The 24,845-nt window shown below is 38.0% G+C and overlaps 4 protein-coding genes across 7 annotated transcripts in view; 1 reads left to right on the plus strand and 3 right to left on the minus strand.

Moving 5' to 3' along the window:
• The window catches only part of LOC134824413 (TAR DNA-binding protein 43-like), an 83,270-nt gene that overhangs the window by 25,777 nt on the left and 32,648 nt on the right, over nt 1-24,845 (plus strand). The gene's annotated exons all lie outside the window — the stretch shown is intronic.
• LOC134824449 (U2 small nuclear ribonucleoprotein A'-like) lies at nt 1,191-2,463 on the minus strand. The gene is made up of 2 exons (XM_063836359.1): nt 2,302-2,463; nt 1,191-1,939 (listed from the first exon to the last, which is right to left on the minus strand). The coding sequence occupies exons 1-2, from the start codon at nt 2,425-2,427 to the stop codon at nt 1,397-1,399; spliced, it is 669 nt and encodes a 222-aa protein (XP_063692429.1). The 5' UTR covers nt 2,428-2,463; the 3' UTR covers nt 1,191-1,396.
• On the minus strand, nt 2,563-23,488 carry LOC134824329 (MICOS complex subunit MIC60-like). 2 transcript variants are annotated; one of them, XM_063836217.1, is made up of 11 exons: nt 23,473-23,488; nt 10,990-11,041; nt 10,624-10,818; nt 9,413-10,493; nt 9,122-9,258; nt 8,551-8,994; nt 8,210-8,387; nt 7,928-8,069; nt 7,625-7,741; nt 7,339-7,462; nt 2,563-3,133 (listed from the first exon to the last, which is right to left on the minus strand). In XM_063836217.1, exons 2-11 carry the CDS (start codon nt 11,032-11,034, stop codon nt 3,044-3,046), a joined length of 2,553 nt encoding a protein of 850 aa, XP_063692287.1. In that variant the 5' UTR covers nt 11,035-11,041; nt 23,473-23,488; the 3' UTR covers nt 2,563-3,043. The 2 variants fall into 2 exon arrangements, with proteins under 2 accessions (XP_063692287.1, XP_063692278.1); XM_063836208.1 differs by having other exon boundaries at nt 7,607-7,741.
• On the minus strand, nt 11,182-13,508 carry LOC134824343 (gamma-tubulin complex component 4-like). Its single transcript, XM_063836230.1, has one exon. It carries the CDS (start codon nt 13,506-13,508, stop codon nt 11,622-11,624), a length of 1,887 nt encoding a protein of 628 aa, XP_063692300.1. The 3' UTR covers nt 11,182-11,621.

A 24,845-nucleotide genomic window follows, 5' to 3' on the forward strand; every position in this document is an offset into this window, starting at 1 on the left:
TTAGTTCTAAAACAGAGCTGTCTGTGGAGATGCACGATCGATCGCTGATTAATATTACAATCTCATCGGGCAGCTACTATTTTAGAAATGAGCAGTGAGTGAGATTTGAGAAGAAAATAGAAAATAGAATTGCGCATAATGTGGTACCGAGGGATTGCAATGAAAAACTGTACATGCGATATGATCTCGTAACTTGAGGAGACAGTGCTTCATTTTATAAAAAGGAAGTAGAAGTTCACATACAGAAGTAAAAACAATCGGGCAAAATTCGCAAGTTTCATTCATACCAAACGAGCAGGTTAGGTAGAAACATTTCTTGGTGTAACACTGTAACATTTTATCTGTAACTTGTAAGTGACTGCTAAGACCAAAAACGAAAAGTACCAAGTGAGGAATTACGCAGAAAGCTTTGCCACACCTTCCAAGATTCCCGACACAAGGTTCATATAGAGACAAAAGTGTCCACAGCGTTCTAATGAACATTACATGAAACATTAACTATCCAAAGAACATCTCACCTGAACTTTTTTTCGGTTTGGTAGGATGTACTATCGTCTTCCATTCGTCATTGTTCGTCTTTCAGCTGAAATAGCGGTAAATGTGAAAGCGGGTGGCCAATAACAAATTAACCGATCCGTGATATCCATGCAGTACGCGCGTACGCGTAAGGCGCGTTCTTTTGAATGTTGTCAGTTTGCCTTTCATTATACTTAAACCACAGCGTCTGACAGAAATGTTATTGAAAATGTGGACAGAAACTGGGTACGTAGGCAGCATTTACCCGGTAAGCAGTTAGTGAACTTACTTTCGCACCATGCTGCTAGTGAACGTTACTGCCATAAATTCACTCAACTCTGTCAACAAATCGAGCATCTATTCTTCCTGCGACGTATGTGAAGGGCACGGCTAGGATATTTGGTATCAGCATTTTGTTTCAACCTAGAATATAGGGTTAGAGTTTTCATTTCGAAAAAAGAAAGAAAATTATTTTTTCCATTCCAAGGGGCCATTTGTGATTGTGATTATTCCACTCAAGACATCACTGACGTATCAATGATTAGAATCATTTATCGCAAAATATTAATTTTAGTATCTGTTCAACAATTGGATGGTTCAACAATTGATGATCGCTTCCAGGCCTTGTAGTAATAGAATTGCATTCTCTGTTCTAATCAGTAAAACAACAGATAGTAAGTGTAAAATATATCTCATATTATACGAAATAGCAATAATTTTGAATAAATATTGACTTTCGAGGCCAAACATTTCGCATTTCCCGATGGTCAAGACAGGATATGATCTATCATAAAAAGTTAAAACATTAAGCAGTTATTGTAAGAAAGTGGCGCGAAAGTCGAGGAATCTGATAAATAAAACTCCGGACACATACTGTATCTCAGAAGCCGGGAATGGACCCAGAACTCAACATCATCTCTAATCTCCTGATCTCGTCCAGAGAAGAAGCCTTGGCGATAGCAGCTCTGATAGCCTCCTTATCTTGAGGAGTAGATCCTTTCTTTACAGGCTCTCCAGGTACAAAGGTCTTCACCTTCCCCTCCTCTTTCTTCGCTTGTTTACCTCCAAACATCTTCTTAGCAGTGTTCCGCTCCTGCAACCTGACTCGTTTGTAGTCCAAGACAGTGACTGAGGGACAGTGGTGGATGATGTAGAACCTGTACTTAGCTTTAGTAGTCACTGGGTTCCTCATTAGAGACAAATACTTCAACTTTGTCAATTTCTCCAGCCCCTTAAGGTCTGATAACTCCTCCAGCAAGTTGCCTGTAAGTACTAGAGTCTCAATGTTGGGGACAGAGGCATACAGATCTTCTGACATCCTGCATATCTTGTTGTTGTTGAAGAGCAGCATGCTGAGACGTGATAGCAGCGGGAACCCATCTAGTCGCTTTATTTCGTTATCAGAGAAATCAATACAATCAAACTGAAACGGTAGTTTATAGTTTTAGTTAAATGAACAACAGTGAACAAAATTCTATACCATGGATATCAGAGTTGTTCTTAAAGCCAGAATTAAGAATTTACTCAAAATAAAGATTGGATTATCATAATATCAGAGTCATAGAGAGCAGAGCTGATCTGAACTATGAGTACGTGCTAGAAGGATAAAAGTAAAAGTATACTCCCAAGTAACGAACTCATTACACACAGCTGGACTCTGTAAGACAGATTGGTCACATACATTGGTGGACTGTATTAACGAAACTATCCGCTCATAGACACACCCAAATTCCGATAAACCTGATCTGAGGTAAAATATCTGATCGGAAGTACAAATAAAAATACCTGATCTGAAGTACAAGCGAGATTCTCAATAACTTGTATCTTCTTAGCTCTGAGATCTAGTTCCCTTTCTTTGAGAGGATTAACAAACTGACATGCTTCTTCTATTAGGTCCGGAGTTAGCCTCATCCTTAAGATTATTTAGTTAGATTATATAGTGTAGAAGTGTGATAAGAAAGCGGAATATAGCGATATAATACAACACAAAAAGTAAAAATTTCAGAGCACAAGGAAGTCATTTGTTTAATCGGGAGGTCAGTTAAACAACCAATTCAAAGCTATTATGCACATATTATAGGAATTTAAGTAACTTAATGATCAATGGATCGATTTTTCAAAATAGACAATCTATATCACAAAACATAATCTACACTCCCTGGAATTATATAAAACTAAGTACAAAACACAATTCCTAACGTGACGTGGAGAATGTTTCTTAGCGATCAAATACTTAACTATTTCGGTGGAGTAAAAAAACTTTATCCCAAATCATGTATCAGTCTTCGTCATGATTTACCTTTGCAATAAATAAACACAACTCTTCATAAATAAAACATACCTTGTAGAGTATCAAACATTTCTAAAATTAGAAAAACTTTGACAGATAATTATATCGTCTCTTTCTCTTTCAATTCCTTAACAGTTTAAAATCGTATTTTCCCCTTAGTTATCGACAAATAGTGATCAAAATAAATTACTCTTAGTGGGGTGAAAGAAATACTCGGTGTGATATTTTTACTTCCTGCTACGAGTTGTTCCTTGACTTGGCGTAGTTTAGTAGCACACTCGCAGACTGTCGCATTTCGAGCAGAGTTCGAGCGTCTTTCAACCAGTCCTGAAATATTAGAGATCAGTACTCAGTAGTTGTAAGGTACTTACATTACCGTCAGTTAATATAACAGTCTGATATGAGTGATATATAGTCAACACGCAACTTTTGCAGATATTTTGGCCATTATTGGATTAAGGGTGGCCACAGTTTTGTGGAAAGTATACTATCTAGTATTGTTTTCTGCAGTTAATTTACATAATACTGATTACCGATAGTGAAAAAAAAACAGAATTATTTAAACAGAATTAACTTCTATCTTAGTTGGTTGTCGAACGTTAAGAAAGCTGTTTTATGTCCATATCGTCAAGTTCCCCTTTGACGCTTAGGATTTTTCCATAATCTTGAACGTCACTGACATAAGTATGAGTTAAAAGAAGCTGGATTCAGGTCCTTGCCTCTTTGCAAAGGTCAATCCAGTCAATGTTCATGGTAGCTTGTAATCTGTCCGCGAATTTTAAAGACCCGTTTACGTGAGATCATCTTAATGTAACACAAAGAAAGGAGGATTGCAAAGGTTTCCTGCTTGATTGTGGCAAGCGAAACGGTGCTAAAACAAAGGCCATTAAGCCATTAGGAAAACCATGGACAATACCCGGCCCTTAGAGCATCGCCCTGGCATTGCTCATAACTCATAAGACAGCTGGGTATTTGGTTATATTTCTAGAACACACTCTACGATCAAGTTGAGCAAGGCACTGTGATTTCTTGGCAAGTTAGTTTTGTTATTACTCCAACTTGTTTCTGCCTCCTCAGCAGATCTACCGGCTTCTCTCTTTGCAAAGGTCAATCCAGTCAATGTTCATGGTAGCTTGTAATCTGTCCGCGAATTTTAAAGACCCGTTTATGTGAGATCATCTTAATGTAACACAAAGAAAGGAGGATTGCAAAGGGTTCCTGCTTGATTGTGGCAAGCGAAACGGTGCTAAAACAAAGGCCATTATGCCATTAGGAAAACCATGGACAATACCCGGCCCTTAGAGCATCGCTCTGGCATTGCTCATAAAAGAGCTGGGTATTTTATTATATTTCTAGACACACTCTACGATCAAGTTGAGCAAGGCACAGTGGCAAGTTTTCTTGATATTTCTCCAACTTGTTTTTGCCCCCTCGACAGATCTATCAACTGATATCAGTGACCTCTACCTGATCATTTTAGGGCATATGTTGCTTCATAAGTTGCATGTAAATGTGGCTATTGCAAGAATTTTGCACTAATCTAAAGCTTCTGGGACCTCCCCTGCCCAAAATACAACATATCGTCGTGGTTTTTATTAAGGGCTTTCGAGATAATGACCATCCAAGTTTTTTAAATGACTCTTTTGTGTAACATTCGCCCTTTCAAAAAGGGCCCTTTCAAAATGACCTCGTAGGAAGTTCAGTGACCATCTAGCACCCTTTCCATACCATACACATTTTGTTTGAGGATTCCCATTCTTGTAATCGAGCATTTTTGGTCAAAGTGCATTTTTCGGGAAAGCACAATTTGTTTTGTTGAGAGGCTATTTAAAGTCGATCATTTCTTGTGATATCGAGCTGAAATGTTGCTCGAAGGTTATTCATATCTTTTTCAAGATGTGTGTAAAATCTTGATATCGTATCTGAAAAGGCTCGTATCTGCAAAGCCAAAAAATCAACAACAAAAAAAGGAAGCATTTTAGGGTGTTGTTATTCATAACTCATAGATAATTGTGCTAGTTGCAGTTATTTTGCACCCTTCCAAAAGTCTCTAGCACATTCCTATCGAAAATTTAGAAAATCTGTAAATATGAAAAACGAAAAATATGCTTAAATTTGTTGTTTGACTAAAGATGTTCCTTGACAACATTTCAGCTCGATACCACAAGAAATTATTGACTTATAGACTCTCAACAAAACAAATTGTACTTTTCTGAAAAATGCACTTTGACCAGGAAATGCTTAATTACAAAATTGGGGATCGCCAAACAAAATTTGTATGGTATGGAAAGGGTGTGCTAGATGGTTTAAACTGAACCTCCTATGAGGTCATTTGGGTAATGGGTTGAACAGTTTTTTTGTATGCCCCCTTAAACCTATGTTTTAAGCCATAGTGTAATTGTACATTCGCCCTTTAGAAAAAACCACGACGATGTGTCCCTTAACCGTGCCGTGTCTGTGTGTTATCCGTGCCTTAAATTTCCACCGACAAATTACCGAATTGCCTCAGGAGATTATTGAAAGTTTATGTCTCCTCTATGATATTAAGGCTACCCTGAATCCTGATAATATGTATAATAGTAGAAAGGAAATAATTTCTCAACGTTTTAGTGATTTTGAAATGTGGATCAGTTTGTGGAAATTGGTTGTTATCTTAGCTATAACAGTGACGATGTACCATGGATCAACAGGTACTGCTCATTTTCTTTCTGGATATAATATAATTTCAATTATAGTCAATTTTGTAAAGTTGTCAACAGATCATATTTTATGAGTTAACACCATTATAAACTCCATTGTAAACAACAAGTCTGTAACTCCATTTACTTTGCTCAGGGTGGGATACTGTGACAGCAGGAAAACGTTATCCTTTAACATCTGATCAAACAGTATTAATAAAAACCACGGAAAATCAGGTTGAAAAATATGTTGAAGTAATGTTCGATTCAAGTACAAGCTCCTTCATCTTCAAAAACGACGGTAGCAGATGGATCTGTGTGATCAGAAACTGCATGGAGGACGCGTGGGACACACCCAACTTTCTGAGCGGAGTCCCAAACGACCAGACTAAAGTGTGGAAAATCCAGAAAACAAGTACAGCCTTGATAATGGTATGCAATGATGTGACAGTCCTTAACTTCCACTTTGCAAGTAATTATTTTAGTGGATATACTGATTGTCACAAAGAGTGGACCGGACAATCTGCATCGATTTATTTCGGACGGACTTGGAACTCTCTGTTCATCTCGAGAGGTGAAAATCTGATATTAGCTTCGTCTTTAAAGTTGGCAGTCATGCACTGCTCCAAGTTTAGCGATCAGATTCTAGATTACATCTCATATGGAATAACTGAGATCGCGTGTTAATTTTTAGTTGATATGACAGTTTGCTGTGTTTACGAAAATCAATGAAACATCTCTTATCGAAGAAAAGTTGGTTAAATGATTAAACTCAAATAAATCTACAGGATGTAGCGAACTACCCCCGACCTGGACCCACATGACCAGCTCCCCTGGACTACCTGTAGATACAGGAGATGTGATAACAGTGTCCTGCACATCTGGTTACTCTATCACAGGAGATAATGAAGTGACTTGTGATTCTGATCAGAGTTTCCAGTACAGTGTGCCACCTAGCTGTAAAGGTGAGACAGTCAAATTCAAATCAAAATCAATGATTAACCTGTTATGATTATTTCAGAAGATCTTACATTATTTGAGAGGGTTTTCAGTTTTGACAGAATTATGTAATTATTAAAAGCCTCTGGACTCCTCAAACAGAAAAAACAATTTCAGGCGAGTGCAAGGCCCCGCCTCCAGATTGGGACGTTAACCTAGTCCTTGAACCCCCACTCCCCCAAGTACACGGAACAGAGGTTACAGTGAGGTGTGCTCCAGGGTTCACTATGGAGGGTGCTCTCAATACTCAGCAGGCTACTTGTCAGGACGGGGTCCTCGTACCTACTGAACAGCCTTCCTCCTGTCTTACCGGTATGTTACTGAGATGTGTCAGTACTTTAACTAAATTATAAATAACTAAAACAAAGGCCCGAATCCCCTCCCCCGTATCCCGAGCTCCCCCTCAACCTCCTTAATACAGACCCTTTCAAAAACAGTACCTTGACACAGATATCGATTAAAGAGAGATCAGTAATGGACAATGTTTACCAGGTGAATAGCTATCCCAGCTATTAACAAACTGTAAAATCCAACCATGTTTAATGTTTCATTGTAACTTACATAAATGGGCTGTCAATTTTAAGTCTGTTTTAAAGTTACTATGTAACTAATCATCATGTACAATCAATGGGCTTCATTAACGCTATTACGCGCTTCTCACAAATTAAAATTGGTCCAAAGTAAATAAACTATGATAGGATTGAGGATAACTTTATAAATTAAAAAGGGCGTTTGGGATGTATAAAACTTAAAAGTCGATAAGAATTGGCAGCTTCTGGTGTGTGTTAACAGCGGCCACTGTATTTCCATTACCAGACCTAAATAGGGTCTACAGCTGTAGTTCCCCAAACTAACCGTGACAATGGCACGTGGTTTGCCGACAAGTTGGTTGAGATACCGCGCAGCAGTGTCCAGATTATTGTTCCTCATCTCTCGCTCTGCTTTGTTAAGGTAATACAGCGTCCACGATCCTCCCTCCCTGTATTGAGAATTAAGAACTTTTATATGTAGTCTTAGTTAAAAGCATTGACAACAACATTAGCTAACTCTCAAGATAAAGTAAACATATTCAAGTGAACTTAGATTCGGTTTTTAATAAGCAAATATTTATCATTTCACTAACTCGGGTTTAGTATCATACGTGTCATCGTGTAGTGTTAGGACTGACATAGCACGTGACAAGATACTGGACCCAATACCACAGTCTTCTGACGTCATCAGTGCTACTTTTCTGCATTTACCATCCAATTCAGTCAACCTGCCAACATAGATTATATAAATTATAATGAGCTGCAGATATAATTATTGTTATTGCGAAAGCAGCTGTCTAGTCGTACAGAGGTAATTATACATCACAATATTAAACTCTTAAAAACCATTTAAATAACATAATTCAGTAAGTACTACTTGTCTACTGTACTTACTGTAAGTAAACAATGTTAACCTGTCTCTGAGAATAGTAAGAGAAGAGCAATGAACTGAACTAGGAATAGAAGAAGTAACAGCAGATATCAGCGGATCACTGGTGTACTCCATTCTTAGCAAATCTACACTAGCTTGTAGGCGCACTGCGTCAATATTCTCACCTACAACAGAACGGTACAATCCAAAACTTGTTTCTAAATTAGAATATAGAGAGTATTTTATTTTTCTTATAATTTTTATTTTATTACTCGAGATTTAACTCTAAATCTAGAGCTAAATTCAATAAAGAAAATATCATTACTCGTGTTGATTGCTTCGAACAGGACTGTGGTAAGATTGAGTAGTTTCTGATTGTACAGAAGAGTCTGATATCTCTCACTTTGTACGTCCAACATTTGTGTGACACCAGAGAGAAGAGCGTCTGTTTTCTCAAGTTTACACTGGTACTCAACTTCTACCACTGACTCTCTTAGTGCAGCCTGATCGGAGGTTCACTATAAGATTGTTGTGGATGTACAACAATAACATTTATACTGATATTACTTACATAGTATAATTTACTTATTCTATACTGAGCAGTGTTATTCATATTGATGTAATCAAACACGTTTCATTGACGAGAAATAATTGTAAATTAAATACCTCGTCACTCCAGAAGGAATTAAGATCTCTGATCTGTTTCTCAGCTGCCTCCGTCATCTCCTGTTTCAATATCTGTGCCTGTTTGGCTGCGTGTCTAGCGCTCTCGTCACGTGCAGCAGCAACAGCGCTCTCGACCTCACTCTGCCTTTCCAACTCGTACTTGTACCTCAACTGTTCTGCCTGACCCTTCATCCGCTCCTCCAGTATCTTAGCATCCTCTGCTTTCTGAGCCTCAGCGACTGTTTTCAGTTTTTCAAGTTCAGAGTTCTGTTGGGTCTCAAGTTCCGATTCCAGTCTGCCCACCTTGTTACTGAGGTAAGTTATGAGTGTATTCAGCTCATCTACTCGAGCTTGGTGGTGCTCAAGTGATTCAAATGTCTTGTTCAGCTGGTGGTGTTTTTGTGGGAAGTGGTCTCGCAGTATCTCCAACTCTCTGTCCAAAACCTGGAAACAGTAAATTTAAAAAAAATTAATTAAGGTTTTACAGCTATATTTATTAGTTGAAATTTTTATTTTAAAACATTTTTTGTGTGAGCAACAGAAAGTATCTGTGTTATTTGAAAGCTGGTACCTTCTTTCTGTTGATCACACTAGTCTGATAGTGGGACAAAAGAGCATGATCTACTTGATTCTCCTGAGCTATCTCACATGACTTGTAGTAATCTGATCTGCTTTTTGATAGCAAAGCTCTCGCTGCATCGACTGGACCTGAGCAGCGAACATTATAGAGTATGAAAAAGGAGGTAAATCGTGTTATTGCAAAATAATGCCCATAGTACAATAACATGGCCCAGTTCAGTGATTCAATGATATCATCAATTATAATTAGAATGTCTGGTATTATTCTATTAATTTTACTAACCCTTTAAGTCAAACTGCTCAGCTTTTTCAATGATCTCACTTAGTTTGCTGAATGCTCCAGTTACCTTGTCACCAATATCCTCTCCCCTGCTGAATGCATCTCCCACGTTTCCAGATGACCGAAGTAGCTCCTCGAGCAACTCCTTGGCAGCTTCCTTACTCGTTGCTTCAGATATCGACTGAGCATTAAGTTTAGCCAAAGTGACCAGAGCAGAGGTAGTGTTATGGTGTTCCAGTGCGTCCTGGACTATGTTAACCACATTAGCCATGGCGTTCTCAAGTCTAGATATGGTTGCAATTACAGCTTTCTCTCTGTTAGCAGCTTTACCAACTAGGAGATCAAGTACTGTATCAGACAGAACCGGCTCATAATCTAATGATTTCAGAGCATCCATTATCAACTCAGCTTCATCTGGTTTAACCTCTACGAGTCCGAGAACCTCATCGACTGGATCACTTACTAATGCACTCTCTATCACAGACTCAATAGCACCAACTGAGACATCTGTCTCTGGTTCAGGGACGGTTACAGTTTCAACTATTTCTTCTGGATCTGGGGTCTCTTCTAGCAACATATTTTCGGGGACCTCAAATGGACTGACACATGTGAGATCCTCAGTAGCTGCAATAGGAGCTGATGTGGTGATGACATCATCAGGTACTTGAGGAGCAGTGAGATCTGATTCTGAAGTGATTTCATCAGGGATAATCTCAGCTGCTTCCACTGTTGTTTGGACTGCAGGAGCTACAGTTTCAGCAGGTTCAACAGTTACCACCTCAACTTCTGCAGGAACCACCTCTTCAACCTTCTTCTTCTTCCTCCTCTTCTTTTTCTTCTTCGCAGGACCTGCTTCAGTCTCTGAATCTGTCACTTCTTCAACAACCCCGATGACAGTTTCATCTGGTATACTCAATTCTAGGTGTTCATCCTGTGGACTACTGACAGCCTCTGAATTTGTTGCAGCTGTACTTTCATCCCCTATTATATCTTTCAGTTTGTTGATAGAATTGTCCAAATCTTCTTTCACTTGTTCTTGAGATGCTTTGAATAGTAGATCAATAGCTTCAAAAGGTTTCTCTTCCTGAAAAAGGTTACTAGTGACACTCCTGTTCATCTACAAATATAAGTTCTTAATTATTAATTCTAATAAACATTTGTCAATCAAATACATTAGATAAATTACCACACTATACTTTATTGTATTGTTGTACCTGAACTGAATCCACTGGAGGAACATCTTTCTTCAGAAATGGTATATAAGCAGTAATAGCTTGAGGATAAAAGTATTCAAGAGCTGCAGCACCAACAGCTCCTCCTCCTACTGCTACAGGAACCCATTTTAGGGGACTTGAACTTTTGGGATGGACATTTGAGGCTGAGAACTTTCTGCTGTGGAAACGTATTACCTGCAAAATGAGGAATTATTTATTATGTACACGTATTTACTAAAAGGTTACTGGTTAGTGATTGTCATACCACGTAGCGTGACATGACCACAACATAGTCATTTGACCAAAATAAATAAGTTTCAGTTTTTATCAAATTATTAAGTAAAATAATAGTGTTAATAAACTCACGTTTCTTACAGACCGACTGGACAATCGGAGGTAGTGAACTACCATCTCATAACCTAGAAAGAGAAATAAACTTGAGTGCTTCTGTGTTTGAAATTTTTTTTCATGTTATGTGTTAAACTTTCAATATAAATCTGGGTTTCATTAACACAACTTGATTTTCACACTAAGAAAATTATCTGATTTTTTACCTAATCAAGGCAATATTATTATATTCAGTCATTATAGAATTTTGACTCAAAGATGTGAAACACAGTAAAATATTTAAGTGATAAAATAACTGTACAAATTTGCAAAAGAAAACAAATACCAAAACCTTAACATTGCTGATTGCATTACTATTGTGAGTATAAAAATTGGTTTATAAATAATCAAATACCAGGTACTTTTTAGTACCATTTAATGATATGGTAAGTTTATTATTTATGCAAATACCCATGCTTCTAAAAAAGTGTCAGCTTTAAAAGAGCAGAAGGGCTCAAATCATGCAATTGAGAAATACATAAATACAACAATGCAAAGCTACAATTAAGTTTGTATAGTAAGGCAACAAACTATGAGATTTATCAGTACTGAGTACTTACTGTTTAATTTACTGTATTCAAACAAATTGCAGGTACAACAATTGTCACTTGTCAGGATGGAGGCTGATTAACCACTTTGCTCGAAAGAGCAGCCTTTCTTAACCTCTCTTTCTTTTGGTTCCTCTTGTTTGAGAAGAATCCATTGTAATCAACTCTTAGCAACAACTGGTTCATCAGAGAATTGTGTTGACGTGCAGCACTGGATTCAAGAAGAGCCACCATAATCAGAACAACATGTTCATAATTGCTTGAAAGTTTCTTCACAGATGCTCCTTTAGACTCACTATCAGCCATCGAAGTGAATTTCACAGCAGTTTGAAATCCAAGAATGATGACCAGATCAATCAATTGAGAGACTGTTTTATCACTTTCATCTGATAAGAATGACCAGGCCTGAATTTCACCCAAAAACTTATTATGTGCCCTTCTGATGGCTTCAAAGTCTTTAGTTTCTTTGATCTCAGTGAGCAAGACTGTGTAATTTGTTTCTAGGACATCAACGTGGAGATAATACTGAAGCTGGTCAATGAGATAAGCAACATTAGAGCGAAGGTTCAACAGATCAGCATCAAACTTGTAACCAGATCTGGTGCTTATACTCCAAGCAGTCTGCAAAGCAATCTGACAGCGACTCAGCTTCAATAGACACATGAATATTTTGTTGTATTCAGCCATGACATCAGCAGTAAATAGCACATGAAGAGGCCATTGAACATCGTATGTTAATGTCAAGTCATTCCATTTACTTGGAACTTGTTCAGCTGACTTGGATTTGGCAAGACCACTGGCAAATTTTAGCCGGAACTTTTCAACATGATCTTCATTAGAGAATCCCAATTGAGTGTAGGATTTAAGGAACAACCTGTTTATATCACTGTCACTGCTTTTCTTAGAAACAGAATGTTGCATCATGTTGTCAGCACTATCAATGAATGCTAGGAAAAGTTCTCCACGACCAAGTAAAAAGAAATCTTTAAACAGTTCAAGAGTTTCAAGTAATTTCCCTTCATTCATCATCAATGAATATAAGTGCTGTGCCACCTTTTCTCTCATTATCTCAATCACTCTTTCAAATTCAATTGAGCAGAATTTGTCTTTTCTCTGAAGACTCTCCAAAAGCTCAACAAAATGATCCTCATCTTCCTTTTGGAGGGGATTGGATGAATGTTTCTTTGCTCCAAAAATATGTACAGACGAGCCAATGAAGTGAATGACTTGAATAACTCTTGGATTGATATAGTGTGGTACCATGTCAATATTCATTTCATGTTTTGCAAAAAGGCCTCCTTCATTTTCATATGGGACTCCGTCAGCATCAGTACTTGGAACATCTCTAATGAAAAACTCTCCAAAGAAATCTTTGACTTGGCCATGTAACACCCATGCTGATAGCTGCTGGTAAAAAACACTGTGACAACTCTGTAATAAATCAGACAATAGATCTTTGACAAACGGTATTCCACAAGCACTTTGTTCATGCAACAGCTCTAGAATTTTACATCCTTTCATGTGCTCGTTTGTTCTGATTTCATCAATGATATTGGCAAGGATTGGAAACAAATTTTGAAACTTGTCCAAATGAAATTGAAGTAGTGACAAGGGGACATTTGGATTTTCACGAACGAGGGCATCAAGGGTTATAAGTGTATCTCTGTATCCCTTCAGGCCTTTTTCCAAACCAACGCACAAGGCTGCAGTGTACTGGCCTGCATTAGGTGGATCTTTTGTTCTGCGAATTTTAATAGTGTTTCTGTGAACATTAGTAAACCCCAAGATGTTGTAGTAATATTTTGCTATTTTCAAAATACGGTTCAAGAGAGCAGCCTCATGTGGAGCTAAACAAGGAGTGTCTTCACTTATATGAAATTCACCACCACTATCTCTGACGAATATACTTCCAGGATGTCCTGATAGGGCAAGAAGCAAATCCCCATACATCCTGCGATGATAGTACAGTTATTCACCTTTGGTAATAGATTTCGTTCACTTGAATCAAATTTAAAACAGAAATCTTGAACATCTAGGTGCAATCAGTATTCAATTAATTCAAAGTGGTAGAAACTGCAATGAGTCAATGGCGTAACGTCGCTTGTTGGCACCCCCCACTGAAGAAGTGCCCCCCTGTTGGCACCCCCTCCCCTTTTGGCGTCCCTCCTTAAAATTGGACAATTTAGATGATCTGAGATGATACGCCTGTAAAATCTCTTCAAAAATGTGTTTCTAGAGCATAGCGCATAGTTTTGCTAATACCGCAGTTAAGTTTTTCAAAATTGTCCCACATCCACACTACGATTTGGCACCCCCCCCCCCCCCTAAGGCCCCCCCCCCCCCCCCCCCTGCACAGCGGGGATGGCGGGGCCTTTCGTTATGCCACTGTAATGAGTATATTGTTGTGAAACTACACATTAACAAGAAATCTTATTAGTCTACAGTGCAGTGGCATAACGTTGCGTGTTAGAGCAGTGCAGTTGCCACCTCTTTCTTGCTTGCTCTTCTCAAGGACTCCTAACATCTATGTCAAAACGGTATATAGTAGATCCAATTCCGTCAACCGTTGACTCCATGTAGTATGGTCCATGTATACATGGTCGCTTTCATTATTGGACGTGATTGAACATCAACTGTCAACAGTCCTTCTCTAAACCAGGTTAACTGTAAAGTGGCCAAGGGACTAAATATTACATATCATATAATATGTATACTTAACTCTATAAACCGGTATTATATTATATTCCTTTCCTTCACCAAAATTTTCAGAAAAATGTCATGGAATGAATAAAAGAGTACAATTTAATAAAAGGGTACAATTCGAGCTGTATTGTATTGTATTTCTATGAAAGATAGTTATTCAAAAAATATGCACAGATAATTACAGCAACAGTCATTGTCCAGTTTAAAGGTTAGATACCCAAAATAAATCACATTTCATTTATTTTAGTCTATCAAAACACATATTACTTAATTGTTACTGGGCCGCGCTCAGCCTGTCATTCCACCTAATCTCTATTCGTATGTTTATGAACATGATAGCCTGAGGTCCCCAGGTAACTTAATTGACGGTGTCAATTCTTCGTAGTATAGCTCGGCAATGCACAGTAGCGCATTTCGCCAACTTGGAGGACTTCGACGCTTCGATGCGCCGCGCAAACTAACATTTTTGCTTTGCATCGTTGCTTTGCTTTGCAGTTGATCATTGTTAATGGTTTGGCCCGGCGCGCGCTACTTCATAGCACCTGCCATCGAGAAGAAAGCGGCGCGAGCTACTTTGAAGAAATTTAGACGAGTAAAATCCGTTAACTGTGCAGAGCTGAGCAACGATCTCGATGGGTTGACATTGTCAATCAATTCGCCAATCTAACGAAAAGAAGCATTGTTAGATGCGCGGCGCGGCCAAGTAACGTATCGCGCTGCAAACATATTACATAATATAATATAATAAAACATCAAATGAAATTAATGAAACAATTGACTCTTGGTTAGAAATCAAAAGCGACAGATACAAGATTGAAGATACTCAACATTTTATCAAACGCTACCCGACCCATCAAAAATCCTTTTATTGTTTATATCTGCATAACTGGTAACTGGACCTGTAAAGGCCAAGGGTAATGCAAGTGTATGTATTAATTCAAGATTTCAATCTTTCGCAGCTCGGCGTGGCCCAGTCGGCCAGTCATCAAGAGTGCATCCCGCCGATCTTGCGAGAATAACATTATTTGATACGCAGCGTGGCCCAGTATTACTAATTATTTGTTTTCAGCCCATGAGAGGTTAACGGGTGATACTCGTAAAATATCTGTTCCATATATTTGATATTGGACCGTCGACGAGTCCAACTCGGCGCGCGTCCTAGTATGTTGTAAACCTACAAATGAGAGGAAACTACACGCGCGCGGTTCAGGCTTCACATAGCCATGTGCCTACGCGACTCCGGCGGTCGCGTTGCTCTAACCAGAGCCCTCTCGCTTGCAGTAGCGCGCGACCGCCGGAGGCGGCAAAGAGGGCTCTATCCATGGCCACAAACTGGCACCACAAATCGTGGTGCCAGATTTCCTCCTATATTTCTGATGCCGCGCGGGACGTGTCAGTCATTTTTAGTCATGTCCGTGGATTGTGATTGTAATATCGGAAAACAATATTTTCTCATTGGATTTGATTTTTGTAGAGAGCTAATATACCTTCTTTGATCATGCACTCCATTTAACAAATTTTGCTTGTTCCTTTGTTTGTTGCAATCATTCAGTTGATCATTCGGCGGATGATTCAAAGGGCCGGGACATATTTTAATGTTAAATTCTCAATAACCAGCAGACTTGTTACCTGCAGTTACCTTGCTACACTTTTGTCTTTTGCAATTGGACTTTAGATTTATTTTCTCATTGGATTAGATTTTTGTAGGGAGCTAATATACCTTCTTTGATCATGCACTCCATTTAACAAATTTTGCTTGTTTCTTTATCTGTTGCAATCATTCGGTTGATCATTCGGCGGATGATCCAAAGGGCCGGGACATATTTTAATGTTAAATTCTCAATAACCAGCAGACTTGTTACCAGTTACCTTGCTACACTCTTGTCATTTGCAATTGGACTTAAGATTTATTTTCTCATTGGATTAGATTTTTGTAGGGAGCTAATATACCTTCTTTGATCATGCACTCCATTTAACAAATTTTGCTTGTTTCTTTGTCTGTTGCAATCATTCGGTTGATCATTCGGCGGATGCTCCAAAGGGCCGGGACATATTTTAATGTTAAATTCTCAATAACCAGCAGACTTGTTACCTGCAGTTACCTTGCTACACTTTTGTCATTTGCAATTGGACTTTAGATTTATTTTCTCATTGGATTAGATTTTTGTAGGGAGCTAATATACCTTCTTTGATCATGCACTCCATTTAACAAATTTTGCTTGTTCCTTTGTTTGTTGCAATCATTCAGTTGATCATTCGGCGGATGATGCAAAGGGCCGGGACATATTTTAATGTTAAATTTTGAATAACCAGCAGACTTGTTACCCATGCAGTTACCTTGCTACACTTTTGTCTTTTGCAATTGGACTTAAGATTTATTTTCTCATTGGATTAGATTTTTGTAGGGAGCTAATATACCTTCTTTGATCATGCACTCCATTTAACAAATTTTGCTTGTTCCTTTGTTTGTTGCAATCATTCAGTTGATCATTCGGCGGATGATTCAAAGGGCCGGGACATATTTTAATGTTAAATTCTCAATAACCAGCAGACTTGTTACCTGCAGTTACCTTGCTACACTTTTGTCTTTTGCAATTGGACTTTAGATTTATTTTCTCATTGGATTAGATTTTTGTAGGGAGCTAATATACCTTCTTTGATCATGCACTCCATTTAACAAATTTTGCTTGTTTCTTTGTCTGTTGCAATCATTCGGTTGATCATTCGGCGGATGATTCAAAGGGCCGGGACATATTTTAATGTTAAATTCTCAATAACCAGCAGACTTGTTACCAGTTACCTTACTACACTTTTGTCATTTGCAATTGGACTTTGGATTTATTTTTTCATTGGATTAGATTTTTGTAGGGAGCTAATATACCTTCTTTGATCATGCACTCCATTTAACAAATTTTGCTTGTTCCTTTGTTTGTTTCAATCATTCAGTTGATCATTCGGCGGATGATTCAAAGGGCCGGGACATATTTTAATGTTAAATTCTCAATAACCAGCAGACTTGTTACCTGCAGTTACCTTACTACACTTTTGTCATTTGCAATTGGACTTTAGATTTATTTTCTCATTGGATTAGATTTTTGTAGGGAGCTAATATACCTTCTTTGATCATGCACTCCATTTAACAAATTTTGCTTGTTTCTTTGTCTGTTGCAATCATTCGGTTGATCATTCGGCGGATGATCCAAAGGGCCGGGACATATTTTGATGTTAAATTCTCAATAACCAGCAGACTTGTTACCAGTTACCTTGCTACACTCTTGTCATTTGCAATTGGACTTAAGATTTATTTTCTCATTGGATTAGATTTTTGTAGGGAGCTAATATACCTTCTTTGATCATGCACTCCATTTAACAAATTTTGCTTGTTTCTTTGTCTGTTGCAATCATTCGGTTGATCATTCGGCGGATGCTCCAAAGGGCCGGGACATATTTTAATGTTAAATTCTCAATAACCAGCAGACTTGTTACCTGCAGTTACCTTGCTACACTTTTGTCATTTGCAATTGGACTTTAGATTTATTTTCTCATTGGATTAGATTTTTGTAGGGAGCTAATATACCTTCTTTGATCATGCACTCCATTTAACAAATTTTGCTTGTTCCTTTGTTTGTTGCAATCATTCAGTTGATCATTCGGCGGATGATTCAAAGGGCCGGGACATATTTTAATGTTAAATTCTCAATAACCAGCAGACTTGTTACCTGCAGTTACCTTGCTACACTTTTGTCTTTTGCAATTGGACTTAAGATTTATTTTCTCATTGGATTAGATTTTTGTAGGGAGCTAATATACCTTCTTTGATCATGCACTCCATTTAACAAATTTTGCTTGTTTCTTTGTCTGTTGCAATCATTCGGTTGATCATTCGGCGGATGATTCAAAGGGCCGGGACATATTTTAATGTTAAATTCTCAATAACCAGCAGACTTGTTACCAGTTACCTTACTACACTTTTGTCATTTGCAATTGGACTTTGGATTTATTTTCTCATTGGATTAGATTTTTGTAGGGAGCTAATATACCTTCTTTGATCATGCACTCCATTTAACAAATTTTGCTTGTTCCTTTGTTTGTTTCAATCATTCAGTTGATCATTCGGCGGATGATTCAAAGGGCCGGGACATATTTTAATGTTAAATTCTCAATAACCAGCAGACTTGTTACCTGCAGTTACCTTACTACACTTTTGTCATTTGCAATTGGACTTTAGATTTATTTTCTCATTGGATTAGATTTTTGTAGGGAGCTAATATACCTTCTTTGATCATGCACTCCATTTAACAAATTTTGCTTGTTTCTTTGTCTGTTGCAATCATTCGGTTGATCATTCGGCGGATGATTCAAAGGGCCGGGACATATTTTAATGTTAAATTCTCAATAACCAGCAGACTTGTTACCAGTTACCTTACTACACTTTTGTCATTTGCAATTGGACTTTGGATTTATTTTCTCATTGGATTAGATTTTTGTAGGGAGCTAATATACCTTCTTTGATCATGCACTCCATTTAACAAATTTTGCTTGTTCCTTTGTTTGTTTCAATCATTCAGTTGATCATTCGGCGGATGATTCAAAGGGCCGGGACATATTTTAATGTTAAATTCTCAATAACCAGCAGACTTGTTACCCATGCAGTTACCTTGCTACACTTTTGTCTTTTGCAATTGGACTTTAGATTTATTTTCTCATTGTATTAGATTTTTGTAGGGAGCTAATATACCTTCTTTGATCATGCACTCCATTTAACAAATTTTGCTTGTTCCTTTGTTTGTTGCAATCATTCGGTTGATCATTCGGCGGATGATCCAAAGGGCCGGGACATATTTTGATGTTAAATTCTCAATAACCAGCAGACTTGTTACCAGTTACCTTGCTACACTCTTGTCATTTGCAATTGAACTTAAGATTTATTTTCTCATTGGATTAGATTTTTGTAGGGAGCTAATATACCTTCTTTGATCATGCACTCCATTTAACAAATTTTGCTTGTTTCTTTGTCTGTTGCAATCATTCGGTTGATCATTCGGCGGATGCTCCAAAGGGCCGGGACATATTTTAATGTTAAATTCTCAATAACCAGCAGACTTGTTACCTGCAGTTACCTTGCTACACTTTTGTCATTTGCAATTGGACTTTAGATTTATTTTCTCATTGGATTAGATTTTTGTAGGGAGCTAATATACCTTCTTTGATCATGCACTCCATTTAACAAATTTTGCTTGTTCCTTTGTTTGTTGCAATCATTCAGTTGATCATTCGGCGGATGATTCAAGGGGCCGGGACATATTTTAATGTTAAATTCTCAATAACCAGCAGACTTGTTACCCATGCAGTTACCTTGCTACACTTTTGTCTTTTGCAATTGGACTTTAGATTTATTTTCTCATTGTATTAGATTTTTGTAGGGAGCTAATATACCTTCTTTGATCATGCACTCCATTTAACAAATTTTGCTTGTTCCTTTGTTTGTTGCAATCATTCAGTTGATCATTCGGCGGATGATTTAAAGGGCCGGGACATATTTTAATGTTAAATTCTCAATAACCAGCAGACTTGTTACCTGCAGTTACCTTGCTACACTTTTGTCTTTTGCAATTGGACTTTAGATTTATTTTCTCATTGGATTAGATTTTTGTAGGGAGCTAATATACCTTCTTTGATCATGCACTCCATTTAACAAATTTTGCTTGTTTCTTTGTCTGTTGCAATCATTCGGTTGATCATTCGGCGGATGATTCAAAGGGCCGGGACATATTTTAATGCTAAATTCTCAATAACCAGCAGACTTGTTACCAGTTACCTTACTACACTTTTGTCATTTGCAATTGGACTTTGGATTTATTTTCTCATTGGATTAGATTTTTGTAGGGAGCTAATATACCTTCTTTGATCATGCACTCCATTTAACAAATTTTGCTTGTTCCTTTGTTTGTTTCAATCATTCAGTTGATCATTCGGCGGATGATTCAAAGGGCCGGGACATATTTTAATGTTAAATTCTCAATAACCAGCAGACTTGTTACCTGCAGTTACCTTACTACACTTTTGTCATTTGCAATTGGACTTTAGATTTATTTTCTCATTGGATTAGATTTTTGTAGGGAGCTAATATACCTTCTTTGATCATGCACTCCATTTAACAAATTTTGCTTGTTTCTTTGTCTGTTGCAATCATTCGGTTGATCATTCGGCGGATGATTCAAAGGGCCGGGACATATTTTAATGTTAAATTTTGAATAACCAGCAGACTTATTACCAGTTACCTTATTACACTTTTGTCATTTGCAATAGTACATTTGTTAAATGTACTATTGTATACTGTTCGATCTGTTGTTTTATACATTTGAGTTCACATTGCACTTTATCAGATCATAATTTCAGTCGACTAATATTTTCTTGTCTTAAAACAGCTTATTGTTTAACATTTTACCAATTACTCTGTCTTATTGTGTTTCATTTTAAACTGTTCGATCCGAATTGTGAGTTTGTTTTATACATTTGAGTTCACAGCTGCACTTTATCAGATTATAATTTCAGTCCACTAATATTTGCTTCTCTTAAATCATCTCATTGTTTAACATTTGACCATATTTATTTTTATATATTTATTAGCATAATTTACAGCCATCTATATCTCTGAGAAAGACTATCAGTGAACCTACCCCAGTATCGCTGTATTGGTTAGCAAAGTGAGTGATAACTAAATATGTGAATGACCCCTTACAAAGGATCCTGTACGTGCAGAAATAGTATACATCGAAGTACACACTCATCTGCACACTAAAGTTACACTCGCTACAGTTCATCTCTCGGATTATTCCAGAATTGCGCGCAAACACACGTGTTGTCTCAAACAGTGAAACAGTCTGTTTCATTGACATGTAGGTCGACACTCTCTCGTTGTGTACGTTTTGAGAACTTTTGTTTAGACTTTAGGGGCCATCTACTTGGGACGTCCGTCAAAATTGCAGATTTCCAGACCACCCCCGGGGAGCACCCCCTCCCCCTGTCCGGGTGTGTCCGAATTTTCAAACCCCCTCCCCCGGACGTCCGGATTTCCAGCTACTTTAAAGAGTACAAATAAAACCAACTCAAAATCATTGTTAATAAAATGTGTAGTCACTTAGAATAGACAATAATACATTTAGTGTCGAACAAGTTTAGCACAGTTACATTAAGGTACTTAAGTAGGTAGCCATCCAATGGAATAAGTTTTAAGGCAGTAGCAGAATATGCGAGTTGTGTCTCGGCTCTCATGAGCTGCTCTGGGAAACAACTTCTCGTTCAAAATACAGGGATCTAAACTTACTGAGTAATTAGTGTCAAAGAGTTGAAATAAATGCGACTTTTTCGTTAATTCTGCCATTAATTTCAGAAACCACTCCCTATCACTGTCCGGATTTGTCCGAAATTCCAAAACCACCTCCCCCTCCCTTTTTGCTGGACGTCCTAAGTAGATGGCCCCTTAATATTTTATTTGATGCAGAATAGCTGACAGCAGCTACAATTGTACATTTGACTCAGTCTTTCTGTGCTTTCATATCTTAAGTCTGATATTTACTTTGCTCCTAAACCTTCTTTTAGTTCTGACAAAGCAAGATTTGCCATGATACAGCGACTTTTTATGTCGTCATCGCTGCATAATTTAGACTTTAGAGCCAAGGTACTAAGGCAGATAGCTGATATTCAGGGCTCTTTCCCCCTAGACGATTTTGGAGCCCGCTGTTTGACAATATTTACACTGACAAAAATTGGTCGACTCTTTTATCTTATTCTCTCACATTAAACAACATTAACCAGGTTTTTTTTTTTCTAGAAATGACTATAATGTGACTATTGCATTGGATAGAGTTTTCCAATGGCATTGTTTTCTACCTATCTGACCTATGTTGAGTTTCGCCAAGACTTGACGGGACCATCACATCTTTTGACCACCCCAAAGTCTCACTCGTTGCGCCAACACAGCAGAGAGTTCGTGAGGAGGGGCCTATATCCCTGATCAGCGGCTTATCCTTTCGTCCACCACAACACTAACTCACACAGTAACTGATGACAATCCTTTCCAACTAATGCTCACTGAATTTATCCTCAGCGCTTCTGTTGACACAGCATGGCACCAGTACTCTCCCTTATTTTTCCCTATTTATTTTGTTATATTACACAAGCTGGACTGGCTCGAGGGATACCCTTGATTTTTACACGTACCTCATTATTACATCATATCAAGTTTAAGTATGTTAAATTCGATTCTAATCGAAATAAAATGGTTAACATTTGCAAGATAGTAACATTTGTTTCACTTCAGGGACGGATCCAGTGATCCACTAACTTTTCCTATTAGAGATCTAGACGGACCTGAAAATAGCACCTCCTGTAGTTCCCGCCTAAACAGTATCGAAAGATTGATCTAGAAGCTTTGACAGAGTTTTAGCTCTTTATGTCTGCCACATTGACTTTCTGATGAATAAAGGAAAAAATCGTAAGCCTTTTACAATATCTAGCGCCAGCCGGCCGCGCGTTATTGACATTGTGTAGACCCTTTGAAATTTTTAAAGCTTTTAAAAACGGCCATTTCTTAGGATCGATGTCCTTAAAGTTAGTTGTTCAGATCATTCAGAGGTTATCGTTTAAAGTTTAGTTCAGTCTATAAAAGAAATCTGAAAAAAGGTAAATATCTTAAACCTCAGCTGCTTTTCCTAATATGCGAGATGAGTCTGTCCGACCAAATTTTATTTGGTTAGCCGTCAGGGCAGAAACTCAGAATCTCAACGAATCTTTATTTAGTTGCTTATCTTAAAATCTGTTTCAGGTAGGTGATAAGGTGACGTTTGCAGAGCGGCGTCTATTAAATATCATACCTTTATGTTTGAAGCTGAGACCGGCGATATTCCCAAGTAATACGGCAGATGCAGACACAAGTTTTAGTAAGGGAGGGCTCCTGCAGAGATCAATTCACGGACGCTAATGTTGCCTTGAATTATAGTATGATAACCGACAGAGTAAGTTTGTATTATATGATTAGTGTTTGTGAAGTTAAGTTGTAAATCAAGTCGGAGGTTTTGTGATGTATAAGTATAATGTCTTGATAAATGATTCAAATTTCTGATTGTCTCTAAATAGACTTAGTGAAGACAGATTCTAATAGAATTAAATAGTTGAATAACGTATCGACATAACTACGTCATACTCATATCCTCAATAAATGTAATGGATTTGTAGTGTTGTAATTAGTTTAAAACTAAGAATAAGTGTGCAGATGATAATATAGCAATATAATATTGTGCCCAGACCCTCCCAGATCTGCCTTCAGCTCCCTGTCGTAGTCAGGGATTATAAGGAGCTCTATCTACTTATCCCTTTTCAGGTGACGTTTGCAGAGCGGCGTCTATTGAATATCATACCTTTATGTTTGAAGCTGAGACCGGCGATATTCCCAAGTAATACGGCAGATGAAGACACAAGTTTTAGTAAGGGAGGGCTCCTGCAGTGATCAATTCACGGACGCTAATGTTGCCTTGAATTATAGTATGATAACCGACAGAGTAAGTTTGTATTATATGAAATCATATTAGTGTTTGTGAAGTTAAGTTGTAAATCAAGTCGGAGGTTTTGTGATGTATAAGTATAATGTCTTGATAAATGATTCAAATTTCTGATTGTCTCTAAATAGACTTAGTGAAGACAGATTCTAATAGAAATAAATAGTTGAATAACGTATCGACATAACTACGTCATACGGCCAATGACTACTTTTGGGGACTTGGGGAATTACGTCAACGATTTTACCCCGAGTCCCCATGATTTTTAGTCCCCAAAAGTCTCCATTAGTCCCCATTTAGATGATTTTTAGTCCCCAAAAGTCTCCATTAGTCCCCATTTAGATTTATCCTACTCTTATCTTGGACAAAACATCTCGATCGTATCGTTATTAAACTAACTTGAAAACCATAAATAACTGTCAAAAATTCTGGGGACTTATGGGGACAAATGGTGAATTACGTCAACGAGTTGACCTCTAGTCCCCATGATTTTTAGTCCCCATTAGTCCCCAAAAGTCTCCATTGGTAGTCATTGGCCCCCCCCCCCCCCCCCCCCCCCCATGATCTTTTGAGTCCTTGCCAAAGAGGACGGGGCAAATTTTGCAGCTAGGTCCATTACACCTCTGTAATTGTCCTACATCAAGGGTTTCCAGTTGTCCCAGTTGTCGATTCTTTTCTAGTGTATTACCGATTGAAGGGTGTTTCCTAGTGGCAAATACTATCCGTACATCCCCACATAACATTAACCTAGTAGCTTAATGACCAGATTAAGTTCTTAACCAACTTTGTAAGACTAATGTTATCAAGAGTGTTGTACGGAAAATACGAGGCTCTGTTGTGTCTTATCCTCAGTGTCTCTGGTTGGATTTCCTGGGTTCTCAATAGACCTCTGTATTGCTTTCGGCTCGATTTCTTCTAGTTTGTCACCGTTGTTGTTGTGTCCGCATCTAGCAAGATCCTCCTTTAGTTCGCCCAGGTCCTCTACACATGGTGGGGTTGGAAACTACATATGTATCTGATCTCAAGT

The sequence above is a fragment of the Bolinopsis microptera genome, chromosome 1 (assembly GCF_026151205.1).
Source record: "Bolinopsis microptera isolate Bmic1 chromosome 1, MBARI_Bmic_1.0, whole genome shotgun sequence".
Taxonomy (NCBI): domain Eukaryota; kingdom Metazoa; phylum Ctenophora; class Tentaculata; order Lobata; family Bolinopsidae; genus Bolinopsis; species Bolinopsis microptera.